General features: G+C 38.3%; 2 protein-coding genes across 12 annotated transcripts; one reads left to right on the top strand and one right to left on the bottom strand.

Moving 5' to 3' along the window:
- The first annotated feature begins 185 nt into the window (after positions 1 to 185).
- Positions 186 to 7,064, top strand: LOC109855556 (potential E3 ubiquitin-protein ligase ariadne-1). 10 transcript variants are annotated; one of them, XM_020429956.1, is made up of 9 exons: positions 667 to 1,024; positions 2,279 to 2,320; positions 2,779 to 3,006; positions 3,089 to 3,262; positions 3,356 to 3,418; positions 3,779 to 3,994; positions 4,127 to 4,684; positions 4,815 to 5,041; positions 5,129 to 7,064. In XM_020429956.1, exons 3-9 carry the CDS (start codon positions 2,797 to 2,799, stop codon positions 5,208 to 5,210), a joined length of 1,530 nt encoding a protein of 509 aa, XP_020285545.1. In that variant the 5' UTR covers positions 667 to 1,024; positions 2,279 to 2,320; positions 2,779 to 2,796; the 3' UTR covers positions 5,211 to 7,064. The 10 variants fall into 10 exon arrangements, with proteins under 10 accessions (XP_020285554.1, XP_020285545.1, XP_020285550.1 ...); XM_020429961.1 differs by having other exon boundaries at positions 2,010 to 2,320; XM_020429960.1 differs by having other exon boundaries at positions 667 to 1,112; positions 2,010 to 2,320.
- Positions 7,065 to 8,234: 1,170 nt separating this feature from the next.
- Positions 8,235 to 11,355, bottom strand: LOC109855578. Of its 2 annotated transcripts, XM_020430002.1 has the most exons (4): positions 10,583 to 11,354; positions 10,191 to 10,453; positions 9,303 to 9,764; positions 8,235 to 9,211 (listed from the first exon to the last, which is right to left on the bottom strand). In XM_020430002.1, exons 2-4 carry the CDS (start codon positions 10,440 to 10,442, stop codon positions 9,092 to 9,094), a joined length of 834 nt encoding a protein of 277 aa, XP_020285591.1. In that variant the 5' UTR covers positions 10,443 to 10,453; positions 10,583 to 11,354; the 3' UTR covers positions 8,235 to 9,091. The 2 variants fall into 2 exon arrangements, with proteins under 2 accessions (XP_020285591.1, XP_020285590.1); XM_020430001.1 differs by having other exon boundaries at positions 10,191 to 11,355.
- Positions 11,356 to 14,435: the final 3,080 nt, after the last annotated feature.

The following is a 14,435-nucleotide window of genomic DNA, read 5'->3' as shown; positions in this document are numbered from 1 at the left end:
TTAAGCTTATTAAATCTAATTTTTTATACACTGAGGAAGGTCCAATATTGTTGGGACCGAAACGTTTGTATTTTATACTGAATAAAGTCTTTATTTGAACACGACCAACCGGTTCTCACTGCTCGTATCGGCCTTATTTTCTACATTGGCTTATTAAGTATGAAACTTGACACATGTAGTATTTGTTCAAGTTTTATATTTAATGATTCAATATTTTTCATAAATTATACAACATGTATTGATACAATGTACATATGAATACAAATAACTGCACTCTGAAAAACGCGCCGTTGGTAATATCAACGCTCTTCAGAGTTGTCCGAGGTTACTTTTAGCGCGACTACGAATATTATTATTGAAAATCGAATTTATACGCCGACATCTCGCGCACTTGTGTGACAAAAGGTACATATGTCATTTCGCCATGCTCAACATCGTATCTGATTTTTTTTAAATTACATCGCCCGCTATACGTAAACAAGACGCTATAAGCACAATATACGAAGTGGCTTTAATAGCAGTTGAAAGCGCAAACAAACGCCCGTTTCACGTAACGGCGCTGAAACCACTGCCACACTGGAGACGTCAGGCGAACTGAACGTTGGTGAGCTAGTGCGCTGTAATTGAGTCACAGTATATGCAGGATATGTTGTATACTGTGATTGAAACATTATGGGTGAAGTTGGTGTCACGGCGCGCGGCACGGAGCGACAGTTCGCGCAAATTTCGCGATCGCCCCTTTGACTCGTCTCGACATTTCGACCGTAGCTTCTCTTTCTCTCTTTCATCTCGTAGCCGTTCCGTCGAAGGGTTTCTCGGGGAAATTTCTCGTGTTAATTGCCGGCTCGTGAACAGAATTGGTCGCGGACGCGGATTCGACGTCAACGGCGAAGAAAATAGTGTGTGTGACATCCAAGTGACATGCTCGTCGTTCGATCGCAGGAAGATCCAATGCCGCGCGTCGCGGACGTGGCAGCAGAATTTGCGCTATAAACTCGTTCAAGGTTTTCTTTCATGGCAAACGGTGCGTTCTCTTCGCGATTAATTTGTGGATCATCATCATCCGCGCGTCGCAATTCCAACAACGCGGTGCTCCGCGCGATGGGTTAAGGGTAAAACGCGCGAAGTATCTCGCGAGTTTAACATCCGTCTCTCTCCCCCCCCCCCTCTATGTGCAGTGGTACCCCACGAGTGTAACCTATTTGCTGCGACGCGCGTAGTATTGTTGATTGATGACCGTCTTTCTTTCTCAATGAGGAAACATAATATCATATATTCGAGAAGCCTTACGTAGTTTTGACTACGGGACAGAGCTAACGACAGCTAACGCATAACGTGAACCACGAAAACGCGCCTTCGAATCCTTTGAGTTTGTTATTACGATACGCGGTTTATGTCGTCGCGCGAGAATCGTCTCGATAAAAATTTCAGACACGGAAAAACGTGTGTTTCTGTCTCGTGAGAGAAGTGTCAGATTTTTTTAGTGTGCGCGCGAGTCACGATCGATCGATGTGTCATCACACGCCTTATTATAAAACGTACATCAATTATCGAATCTTCGAATTGCAACATATACTCGTCCTTCGCGCGCGTATATTTATATATCGGATGCCAGTCGGCTTCTTCAACGGCCTCTCTCCGAACGCGCGCGTCCGTTTTTAGGAACATAATTTCTCTCGCTCGATATGTACGTGTGTACAACTCGACGTGACTTCGCGTCTCTGTGATTCCTCGAACTGAGAGGGAAACGCGTGATCTCAGTGAACGAGAAAAAAAAAAAAAAAAAAAAAAAAAGTACCAATGCAAAACAACGATTCCGCGAACGTTCGCTATTAAATCCGTCGCGTTCATTCAATGAAGTGTCGCGATTATGGACTGATCGAGTTGCGGAGCATCCTTCGTTCCTTTCGCCGTGACGGTAACCGTCAGTGCGTTAGTCGACGGAGTTCACTTCGGATGTGTTTTGGCAGCTGATTTTTAGAGTTCTAACTTCTCTCTTTCCATAACAGAAACGTCAGAAAATTTTTCGACCCCTTGCACCGTCGAGAGAGCTAAACGCTATCGTGAGACTCGGTCCCGCGACGCGTCAACGGCAACGGGTTTTAGCAAGGCTGCCTTTCTGGATGCTTTATTCGGGAAGGAACGGTGACGTCATGTACTGAACATAAGCTTCTCGTAGCAGGTGCGCGTGTCGAATTTACGGGATCATAAATTTTTCGTAAAGTTTGTTGAAATTTATAAATTGTCGCTACATTGCGGGCAAATCTCGATTTTGAAGAATTTCAGGACAAATTTCTCGGACATCGGTGTGAAAAACAATGTAAATCATTACTATGTGAATTCTTTTTATGTATTGTATTTGTCAAGAAGATAGTGGTTTGTGTATTCGTACTGTATGACTATATGTTTTTTTTTTTAAGATTGCACACATGTAAATTTTATTGTATAGAATGAGCTGTATTGATTGCGTACTTTTTTTTTTTTTTAAATTGTTAATACACAAGGGACAAGCCAACACAAAAATAGATTTTCGCAAAGTGTCTGCTGCATATTCTATTGTCACACATTCTACTGACAGATATAAAAAATTTAACAAAACATGACATCGAAGATTTGTCGAAGCTGAATTTATGTTCTTCGATTGTATATTTTGGTCAAATATATAGCAGAGATACTTTGCTTTGCTGAATATTCAATATTAAACACAAGTATACATATATATATATATATATATGTAAACATATATGATTACAAAACATTGATTACAAAACTCTTCAGTGTAGAGATTATTCAACCATGGATTCGGAAGAAGAAACACTTTATGATGAAGTTGACTCTGGTAATGAGTCAAGTGGAGATGATGTTGACTTTGCTATGGAAATAGAATCTGGTAATCCTCGTGAACGATCTGCTGATGTAGATGAATATCCTTTCGAAGTTCTTTCCACAGAAGAGATTGTGCAGCACATGATTGATTCAATAAAGGAAGTTAACACAGTTGTTGAAGTAAGATTTAGAAATTTATTTATATATGCAAATAAAGTTCTCAAGATATATATAAAATAATATTTTATATTATTCTCTCTAGATACCTGCAACAATCACACGTATTTTATTAAATCATTTTAAGTGGGACAAAGAAAAATTGATGGAACGGTTTTACGATGGTGATCAAGAAAAATTGTTTGCCGAAGCTCATGTTATTAATCCGTTTAGAAAGAATCCTTTAATTAGTAGGAGTAGATCATCCCAAAGTTCTCTGGTAAATACAAATAATTTACTGTCTATGTTTTGTGATATAAAATAAATTACTTTGTGAATAATTTATATTATGTATATTTACAATGTCTAACAGTCTAAAAGAATAACAAACGGAACAGAGGAATGTGGAATCTGCTTTATGATCCTGCCATCTTCGGTAAGTTTAATTTCAACAAAAATTTGTAAAAGATATATAATAACTTCTTTTAAACTTGGATATTTCTGGATCAAAGTGCTCAGATTTGAGAGTTAAATCCAGACTTTCTTGTGTAAAATAAAGAAATGTTGCAATTGATATAAAAATTATGAAAGAATGAAGAACAAATAAAGAGTCATAAGTCTGTTTATTTTTTTTTGAGCATTTTTGTTTTATACTGTTGAGAAAGACAAACGTATAAGAGAATGAAAACAAACTCCGAGTTTTTTTTTAACAGAAGCTACTGTATATGAGAATGTGTGTATATAGTAATGAGAAATGTGTGATATACTAATAAGAGTCTTATTAAAACAATATCAGATGATGACTGGTCTCGAATGTGGCCATCGTTTCTGTATGGGCTGTTGGGGGGAATATTTAACAACCAAAATTATGGAAGAAGGGGTTGGACAAACCATAGCGTGTGCTGCTCATGCTTGCGATATTTTAGTTGATGATGCCAGCGTTATGCGACTTGTAAAGGATTCCAAAGTTAAACTGAAATATCAACACTTAATTACCAACAGTTTTGTTGAAGTAAATACTCAATATAAGTATACATGTTTATAATAGGAAAGTGGATTTTATAAACATCTCGACTTTTGTTTTCTGTGAAATTCAGTGAAGATATATTTGTATGTGATTGTGTTTTGTTCTTTTTCATTGTAGTGCAATAGATTGCTGAGATGGTGTCCGTCACCTGATTGCAACAACGCCATTAAGGTACAATATGTAGAGGCTAGGCCGGTCACTTGCAAATGCGGACATATTTTTTGTTTTTATTGTGGTGAGAACTGGCATGACCCAGTAAAATGCCATTTACTCCGCAAGTGGATTAAAAAATGCGATGACGATTCTGAGACATCAAACTGGATCGCTGCTAATACAAAGGAATGTCCGAAATGCAACGTCACCATTGAGAAAGATGGGGGCTGTAATCATATGGTTTGCAAAAATCAGAATTGTAAAACTGAATTCTGTTGGGTGTGTCTAGGGCCGTGGGAACCACACGGTTCTAGCTGGTACAATTGTAATCGCTATGACGAAGAGGAAGCTAAAGTTGCACGGGATGCACAGGAGAAATCCAGATCGGCATTACAAAGATACTTATTTTATTGCAATAGATATATGAATCACATGCAATCGTTAAAATTTGAGAGCAAATTATACGCAAGTGTGAAAGAAAAAATGGAAGAAATGCAGCAACATAATATGTCGTGGATTGAGGTAAATCAGTGTAATTATAGTGTGAATAGTAATGTCCATAGTAGTGTAGTGTAGTGATGATTCACGTGCACAAAAATATAAAAAACTGTGTACATATCAAAAGGTATGGAATGTTCCTCTTAATTTGCAGGTACAATTTTTAAAAAAAGCTGTTGACATTTTGTGTTCCTGTAGACAGACTCTTATGTACACTTATGTCTTCGCTTATTATGTAAAAAAGAACAATCAGTCTGTGATTTTTGAGGATAACCAAAAAGATTTGGAAAGCGCCACGGAATGTCTGTCCGAATATCTTGAAAGGGATATTACAAGTGAAAATCTTGCGGATATTAAACAAAAAGTTCAGGATAAATATAGGTATTATACAAGTTTGTGCTATTATAAAGATATTTTTCCAGCATGTTTATATGAACGTTACAACATAAGTATTGTTTACTTTTGAAGATACTGCGATAGCCGACGAAAAGTGCTTTTGGAACATGTTCATGAAGGATATGAGAAGGAATGGTGGGACTACAAGGAATAGAGGATGTCCTTGACTAGTTACATTTTTTTGGGGTGTGACGTACACACAGGTTCTCTTCCTTCCCACCTCTGCCCCAGCTGTGATAAACCACGAAAGGACACATGAGAGACAGAATAGAGCATGTCACAAAGTGATAAATGTGTTATATGCACTTTATACATAAATATGCTCTTTGGTCACACGTGTAATGTCGTTTACGATAAATATTGAGAAGATCGATCTATATTAAAATTCAATTCAGTCACCAACAAATTGATTGGACAATATTTTGATTTAATGCTTGCTGTGTGTTGTATATTATTGTAGATTCTTCATCCTTAAAACAATGTCTCACTGGTTTAGAGGTAATAAGAATATTAGTTTAACACAACATGAACAAAAAACCGAAATATTATTATTATTATAATTATTATTATTATGTTTATCAATATTATTATTATGTTTAGCAATGCTTTGTGGTATGAAATATCTTGGCTATCTTATTTAATATGATTTTTATAATCGATGACATGTGCATCATTTGCAAATTTTCTGTTAAAATTGATTTATTTTATTCCCACAATTGTAAAAAAAAAAAAACTGTAAACTGAGTCGGGTACAACCAATCGTCGTCACAACTTTTTTTGTTCTCTTTTGGACCACGATACGTCCAGGCTATAACTGCCAATCTTTAAGAGACAGTAAATTTATAATGTGCGTATCGTCAGTGCTATGTATTCATCTTTAATGGTGAGGTTCTCCCGTTCTCTTGCTTGTATATAATTTTAAGAATGCTAAATATACTGATACACAAGATATCTAGTAAACTAGTAAAATTAATATGATTATTTCTCCTTATTTTGCGTCTGTGTATATATGTATAGGAATACATATATACATACGTATATAAATTATAAATTTGTAGACGTATAATTTCTTTTTTTTTTTTTTTAAAGAAACCACATTCGTGTCAGTTAGCTCGTACTGACATTGCGCAGTTTAAAGGGGGCCAAGTTTGTGATATCCTTCACATGTGTATTGTATTTCATCTCTGCAAAAACAGAATGTGCACTACACGGTTGTCTAGTTGTAGACAAGTATTCGCATTGTCCCACCTGATTTCTTTCTTGTACTTTCAGTAGTTTACATCTTAAATGTTACGTATTACAATATATATTCTTGTTTGATCGTATTTATTATGATATCTCGTTTTATACACAATAACAACTCTATATTTAAGTTTCACGTTATCGTTTTTTACCATCTATCGTCATTGGTTTCATTATTAATTTTTTTATTTTGATCTGTTTGTTTGCTGTATAACTGCATAACGCTGACGATATGTTTTATATATCATTAGCTAACTAATTGAAGATTAATGATTACAATAAAGTATAAATGGATTACCTATTAATGTCAGAGATAAGTGAAAGACATGTAAGATGAGTTCCATTTGTACAGTTAATATATATATAGTATGTATCACACACAGTCAAACATGATAAAATCCACATTTGCGTATTGACCAGCAAATGTGCATATTCATACCTTTACATTTATTAGTTATATTTTGACTGTAATATATATACATATATATACACACACGTACATATATATTCATATAATTAAATAGAAATTCAGAAAAAATTTAAACATGATAATGCATAATATAGCACAGTAAAATAGGAAATTGTGAAGAGTTACTAAACAAAGAAGAGTTGTTGATTCTTGCTATTGTGCACATCTGAAATGAAAAGTTAAAATGCAGTTGTTTTCTGTACAGTCGCAAAATTTGATTAGATGTAAGAATTGTTAGGTATATTTGCCAGAAAATCTCTAGTTTGTGGTTTTATAATCTGTATTCACTTGATTCATAAATCATATATACATATATATATATATATATATATAATAGCATATTATATATAAATCATCTTTCTGATCTTGTATAAAAATAAAAACTCGTAAATGTGTTAAAAGTTCTTAAATATATGACCCAAACTTTTGTGTGTTGTTAGGTGGAATCTTTGTATTGATGAAAACTATGTAGCATATATGAAAATTGTTTAGCTACCAAATATTAAATCATGTCTTTAAAAACTTATGTAATTAATGAAATACTGACTTTTAATTACTTTTTAGTTGAATCGTAGACTACAAAAAACTCTGCTGTCAAATATTTCATTGTTCATTCAACTACGAAATTTATGAGTATTAAAACTGATGATATAAAACATATATTGATAATAAAAACCAACTATTTTAACTTAGTAAAGTATTTTATTTAGCGAGAAATATGATAATATATATATTAGAAAAAAAATCATGGCGTTATTCTTGTAACAAATCATCACACATATCATATCCGTTATCAGACTTCTGTAAAAGTAGGATTTTCATCATTGATTTATTATATTTTATAGTATATGTGCATATATGTGTGTGTGATATTAACCCTTTGAATCTCGAAAATTCTTCGATTGCTTACAAAAATCATTATTACGTAATAGTTATGTTTATTTGGAAGGAAAAAATTTTTCGAAGAAAAACATTCCTCTTGAGTCAGTCAAAAATAATGTTCTTTACTACTTAAAAATAATACTGCAATGTGTGCTTAAAACTTTATTTTATTGTTAATTATACGCAATCTGAAGTTTGCTATACATAACGCATCGGAATCAAAGGGTTAAAACTGGTATATATTTTTTATATTATTATATTATGAGTGACTTTTGTTTGTAATAGCACATATAATTGCTCTCCTTGAAACAATATTTAAATTCTCGTAACAGCAACGTGTGCTCTAACCCTGTAAATTTCCAATAATATCTGTATGATAATTTCAAATAATATCTGTATGAAAATTTACTCTGAATGAAACCACATCAGAATCTTCTACTTCGCTACAAAAGTAATTGCGAAAAAACATTGACCAATAAAAATTAATATTCTTCTGTCCTATTAATAAATCCACAAATAATGATTATAAAAAAAAGATCGTTATTATTGTATAAAAGTATTTATTCTCTCTTTCTGAATATTGCATATAAAATTTTTGTAAGTAATAGAATATATCAACATATACAAGACAAAAGAGAAAGTCGCTAGTATTTCATCGTATATCACTATATTGTTTCTAGCCATTGTTTTTTTCACCGATATTACATATATTTCTTAAGGTTTATATATATATATATATATATATAAACTATAAGGTTTATATATATATATAAACTATAAGGTTTATATATACATATATAATCGTATCGAGACGCGATCAGTTTTGATCAAAAACATATTTAAAAAATTTATTATTTAAAATATATTCTCTACCTAAAATAAATTATAAATAAATAGATTGTGTCTACCTAAATTCAATAAATTTTTTGAGATTCTTTATAGAAAAATTTGTATAATAATTTCTCCCCTCAATTTTGAGTATTACTATTATAGAAATTATATAATATTTAAAAAAATGCCTATATATTGTGTAAAATTAAATAAGATATTCTGCCTATTAATTTCACTAGTTTATTATAAAGATATTATAATAGGAAACTAGTGTCATTGTCTGTCGCTCATGCTATATGTGCGCTGGAGTTATATAAAAAGTAGGACGATTCTAAGCCGAGTGACATTGATATGAAAATTGTATGTGTCATCACGTTGGAGTATCTTTTGTTAATTTTTGTATGTTTCTCGTGTAGACGTAGCAAGCGATCCGTTTGTATCACATCGTTGGTCCGATGTTCGTGTAAAATGTGATTGTGTGTATAAGAACGTTATAGAAACCCCCCCCCCTCTCATCACATCTCTCTTTCGGGAGTGTTCTCGTCAAGTATAAGTACGCGAGATTCTTTAGACGAAACGATTTCGAAACTGCACGATCTCGTAAGGCTTCATCAGGGAGTCACCGACAAGATTGTAGCTATTAAACCAAGAGTCGCTCCCGTCATTAACAGACTCCTCCAAATTGCTCCGCTAATTTCTTCAGCCACAGGATATTCCACGCACAAGTGCTCCTACAGAGAATAATACAAGGTATACATATAATTTTAAGCAAAAGGCTACTTTTTAAATGATAAAAATGTATATACATATGCGAAAACTTACCCATCCACCATAGCCTTTAATATAATGCGCTATGTTTTCGCTGACATATCTAGAGATATACAGTGGCAACCTCTTTTTAAGACAGTGCATTCTTCTGTCTCTGGCCCACAAAGCCAATCTTCCCATGAAAGCGTATAAGCAAACAATTTTGGCCCATGTGATAACGCCATGTAAAAATAACTCGTTGGCAATTCCCGTAAATGTTTCGTACGCGGTATCTGGGACAACATTCAAACGGTTCACCATACTCGTGAAGAGTATGCTGTGTTTGTTAAGCATCTGATACACATTATGCCTCATACTGCGAGACACTGGATCCTGGGACATAAGGTAGATATCTTCCTTCAATAAGTACCGTATTACATCATTGGCCAAACTCTCCGCTGTTGATTCTATAGAATCTTTGTGAATATTGTACTTCGGGGGTAGGCCTAATTGTGGGAAAAGGTGCTGCAGTCGAATCTGAAAAAACAACCATAAGACATCTTGAACCAAAACTGGTTTATAAAAAACATAATTGTGTGTTGCAAGAGGCAAGAGACAGCTTGGTGAATCGCTGCTAGCATAGTAACACTAGGCCAGCCGCGAAAAAAGAATTCGAATCTCGCCGTTTTACATCGAAGTCTATCTTGTCAAAAATTGCAGGTCCACGAGTAAGAATAGAGAATGTAATCATCGGTAAAGATAATATGAAAAATCATAATTCTAAGAGCTGATAAACAATGTCTAGTGCAAAATTAATGTTAAAAACAAAATTTGTTTTAAAAAATCATACAAAATCGTACGGGTTCACGAGTTTCTTCCTAACTGTCATTTCAAAAATGTTTGACAAATGGGACCGGTTGGCGACAAGAACGATCGAAAAACTCTCTGCCGGATATATGATACCTGGCACATCTCGAAGAAAGACATTGCACGGTTAGCAGCGCCGACCGCATATCGGCAGACACCGTCCTCGTTGTCGTCGGCGGCGGCGGCGGATCGCTCGTTCGACGAATTCCTGTTACCGGGGGGATCACATTCCAGAATACCGCCCACTCTGGAATGCAGTTCCCCTCGCGCTGACGTATCTTGCCCCTCCTCACCACCTCCCGCGCCACGAATCTCATTGTTCGTTGCTGTTCCGTCGTCGCCGGCCATCCTTTCTCGTACTGGAACCAAGCGAGGAATCGTTTTTTTTTCCCAATCTGTCTCTATCAGAGAGAGTAGCGGTCTTCGTACGGTTCACACCGTCGCTTCCGTCGTGAGATCGTCGTTTAATAGTTTATTAACACACGCACCGTATTCTCACATCTCGTATTCCGGAATTGTGTCCGGTGCGTGAATCGATCGCATCCGATGTTCCCGGATGCGAGCCGCGGTGGTGCTCCAGAAACTTTGACTCGCTCCAACAACCGACCCGAACTTTGACGATCCCCAAACCCGGCCAATCTCCGTTCCAGCCTGCTGTCAGCCAGCGACGAAACGCGCTGCGCTCTCTACTTTCCCGCGGCCATTTCTGAAGCCGCCGAGGAGCCCGAAACCGCGCTGCGCCGCGTTTTCCTCCTCTCTTTCTCTCTCTCTCTCTCTCTCTCTCTCTCTCTCTCTCTCTCTCTCTCTCTCTCTCGTTCCGTCGCGTCGCACCTAAACTCCGGTCTACCGCTCCCTCGGCTTGGCCTGCCGATGTGCCACCAACCAGCCGACTCACCGATGTTTCACATCACTACCACTACCGCTTATCTCGACTCTCTTACCCCACACCGGCCGCGCGTTGTGTATGACGTAGCTCAGTGTTTTTCAGTTTTCACGCTCCGCAATCCCCGAGTCTGATTCGCGAGCGGAAAACATCGCGCGACCTGATTTCGCAACGTTTCACGGATAACCTCGACGCGTGAGAAACGTAACACTTTTTGTGTATTACGACGACGATAAATACAATGCGCGATATCCTCTCAACGGATGGTTGTTAGTGTGCACGACGTTGCACGTCACTCTTACGCGAGAGATCGACTGCGGGGCGGTTGAAAACCTCTGGCATAAACGCAGAGCGCGGAGCGAACCGAGCGATCGCCGACGGCACGCTCACTATCGCACCGCTGCCCACACCGACGCACACAAGCGCGCAGACTCTCTATGGATCATTCACGTTTTCGCCCCACCGCGATGCCGCCCCGACACGTGCACCGTATCTGTACACACGTCGAGTGCGCGCGCGCGCGCGAACGTGCACGAGTGTGCGCACTCGTCGTCCGTGTTTGCCTCCTTCTCGCGCTCTGGACCGCTCGCTCGCCTTCTTCGCGAGGCCAGCGAGGCGCCGCCGATAACCTCAAGCCTTTCTAGCATGCGCTCATGTCAGTATGCCAAAAAATGTACAAGTACAGGGTGGAGAGAAGGAACGTTAAAAATCAATAAACCCTCTTCCCCCGGCGCGCGTTCTCACGCACGTGCGCGCAAGAACGCGAGCGAGTTTTACCTGTGTGATCATGTGCGATGCATATATATGTAGAATCTTTCTCTTTCTCTCCTCCGTGTGCGCATGTGTGTGAACGGTGGAAAGGAATTTTCGATGGAACGCGAAGTTCATTCGAAAGATGAAGTACATACCACATATCTCTCCCGGTAACGCGCGTGTTGGCGAAAAGCCAACGGCCATTGCAACACACACGCTTCTCTCTCCGCACGGACGAAGAATTTTGAAAACATTTCCTTGAATTAAATAAAGGCAATTCTCTCTATCGTTTACTTACGTTAGAGTGAAATGCTATCCGGAAGGTTGCTGGGAGAGTCGTGTATAAATTGGAGCCGCTGAAATCGAAACTGTTTTGTTGATATTTACAGATATCCAGATAATTCTCAGTATCTTGGAACGAGCAGGAATCCGGATACTCAAATTACATTATCTTGCCGAAATGAGTAGCTCCGGTTTATCACGAGTATTGCTTTCGTTTCGAGTTACTGCTTACGTTATATCTCGATAAGTGATTCATATTCATTCAGTTCTCTTTCATTCGCCTCTCTCTCTCTCACTCTCTCTCTCTCTCTTTCTTTCTTTTTCTCCCTCTCCGCGTCTCGGATTCCTGAGAGAACTGTGCTGCACGCGGATACTCGCGAGAGATGCATTATTCGCCGTGTAGCAACACGACAAACGGTGAAAGTCTCGATCGCAGCTACTAACCCACAAGTTAGACGAAATATATCGTCTGAAATAAAACTGATCAATATTTGTAAATTTGAATCGGTTTATCGAAAAGAAAATATGGAAGATATATATATATATATATTTTTTAAATTACTTTTTAATGTGTAAATAATTACTGATATAACAGAACGAACTTTTTTTCGCGTTCAATGTGTTTAATGTCGCGCATGTCAGCAATCGAATCCGTTAATCTCTAACGCGCTCTTATAGATAGTAAATGTAACAATCCTTAAACAATATTTAAACAATGAGACAACGTGGGAGATGTTCAGTGAATGCTCGGTCCGGTGAGTACCACAAATGCATTTCCACGAAAGGATTATGCTGAAACTGGTCCGTGTGTTAAGAGAGCCGGTCCCGGCTCGCGATCTCCGCTCCGCGGTCATCAGTAACGTAATCGGATAAGCGTGTACCCGCTCGCGTGTGCCGCTTGGTACCAACGACAAAAACATGTACATACGACCGATCGTATTCCCATAGAGCGGGGAGTCTCCCTCTCAATCGGTATATATTTATATCCGGTTTTTACACGATACATCAAATGAGAAAAGAACCGACGATCTCTCGATGGTGCAATTTCGTTGGCGCATTCTCACAGACAGAATCGACTTTATACGTCGTCTTGTTACATGACCTCCTCTCCTTGCAAGTAAAGGGAGAGAGAGAGAGAGAGAGAAACAGCGCGAAAGAAATTCCCCTTCTAGTTTTACGTTCCTGCCGCCTGTCCCGTGCCGCGCACCACGCGCGCGACCGTGCCTACCACTCCTTTCTGCCGGCGGTGCAACCTTCAAAGGCCACTGAATGCGTTCATGAATGAAGTAGGAAAGTTGCTTGGAGTACAGATCGACCGGATGTGTGCATACTAGGTGGGTAAGAAAACGAGAACCCGGGCGACTTACTACGTCAGAGCCGCCCGAGTCGCTGTCGATCAAACCAGTTCCAGATCACTGCCGGTGATACGGACTAATGTACCGTATCCGTGATCGTTTTACGCCCCTTTACAGATATAGACTTGGCTTTAGAAATAAGACAACGCGCTCGTGCGCCATTCTAGTTTAATTGCGGATATGCAGAAGTCTGTTTCCGGAACCAGTTTTGCAGAGAGAGAGAGAGAGGAAGGAGAGAAAAAGAACGAGAAACAGAACTCAACGAAGTTTTAGACACTGTTTTTTTTCTTTTTTTTTTCACACCAGAGAGTTTCTTATAAGATAATATCTCTCTCCCTCTTTTAGAAGCGTCACGTGTTTTTTGCCATTCAGGATTCATTCACGCTTTATCGACGATGCAACGGCGCGCGCGATCCGAAGCATCTCTGCGCGGAGAGTCTTACCTTTCACAACGGCGAGTAAAGTAGCGGTGCGCCGAAGATGTTGAAATATATATATATATGTATATATATATATATACATATACATATATATTGCCGGACGAGAGAACAAATTGACAAAATGACTCATGTGTAAATGAGATATGATAGGTTCAAATTATTTCCGTGTCGCTTCTTAGATCAACGAAATCCAGGGCAGGAGAGAGAGAGAGAGAGAGAGAGAGAAAAAAAACACTAACCACACCACGTGGACATGGTCCTGACGATTTAGCGAGAAGTTTTTATTGCTGCTTGCGACGCGCGTAATATAATGAATTATTACATTACGGCGATTGTCTCTGAATTGACGCATCGGTAACGTACGTGCGTACGGTACGATTTTCGTTGCACGAAATGGACCGTGGGAATGACGATGTGGCGCGCGAGCGAACGGCGCGCAATATTTCAGGGGAACTGCCTGTCTCTCGGTAGCATTTTCTTACCGTCATTCATGATACTACAGTATGGCAATAGGATGATTGCTTGACGGTCGGTGACTAAAGTGGATAAAGCCTTCTACAGTAATCTAACACGAGCCAGGGCGCAGGAGTGCAGAGCTTATGGGCCCACTCTCTCCCGTTCCGTTTTT

Source organism: Pseudomyrmex gracilis, unplaced genomic scaffold (genome assembly GCF_002006095.1).
Source record: "Pseudomyrmex gracilis isolate BER0280 unplaced genomic scaffold, ASM200609v1 scaffold_92, whole genome shotgun sequence".
NCBI lineage: Eukaryota > Metazoa > Arthropoda > Insecta > Hymenoptera > Formicidae > Pseudomyrmex > Pseudomyrmex gracilis.
The sequence above is the reverse complement of the archived record's forward strand: the minus strand, read 5'-3'. Positions and strand labels throughout refer to the sequence as shown.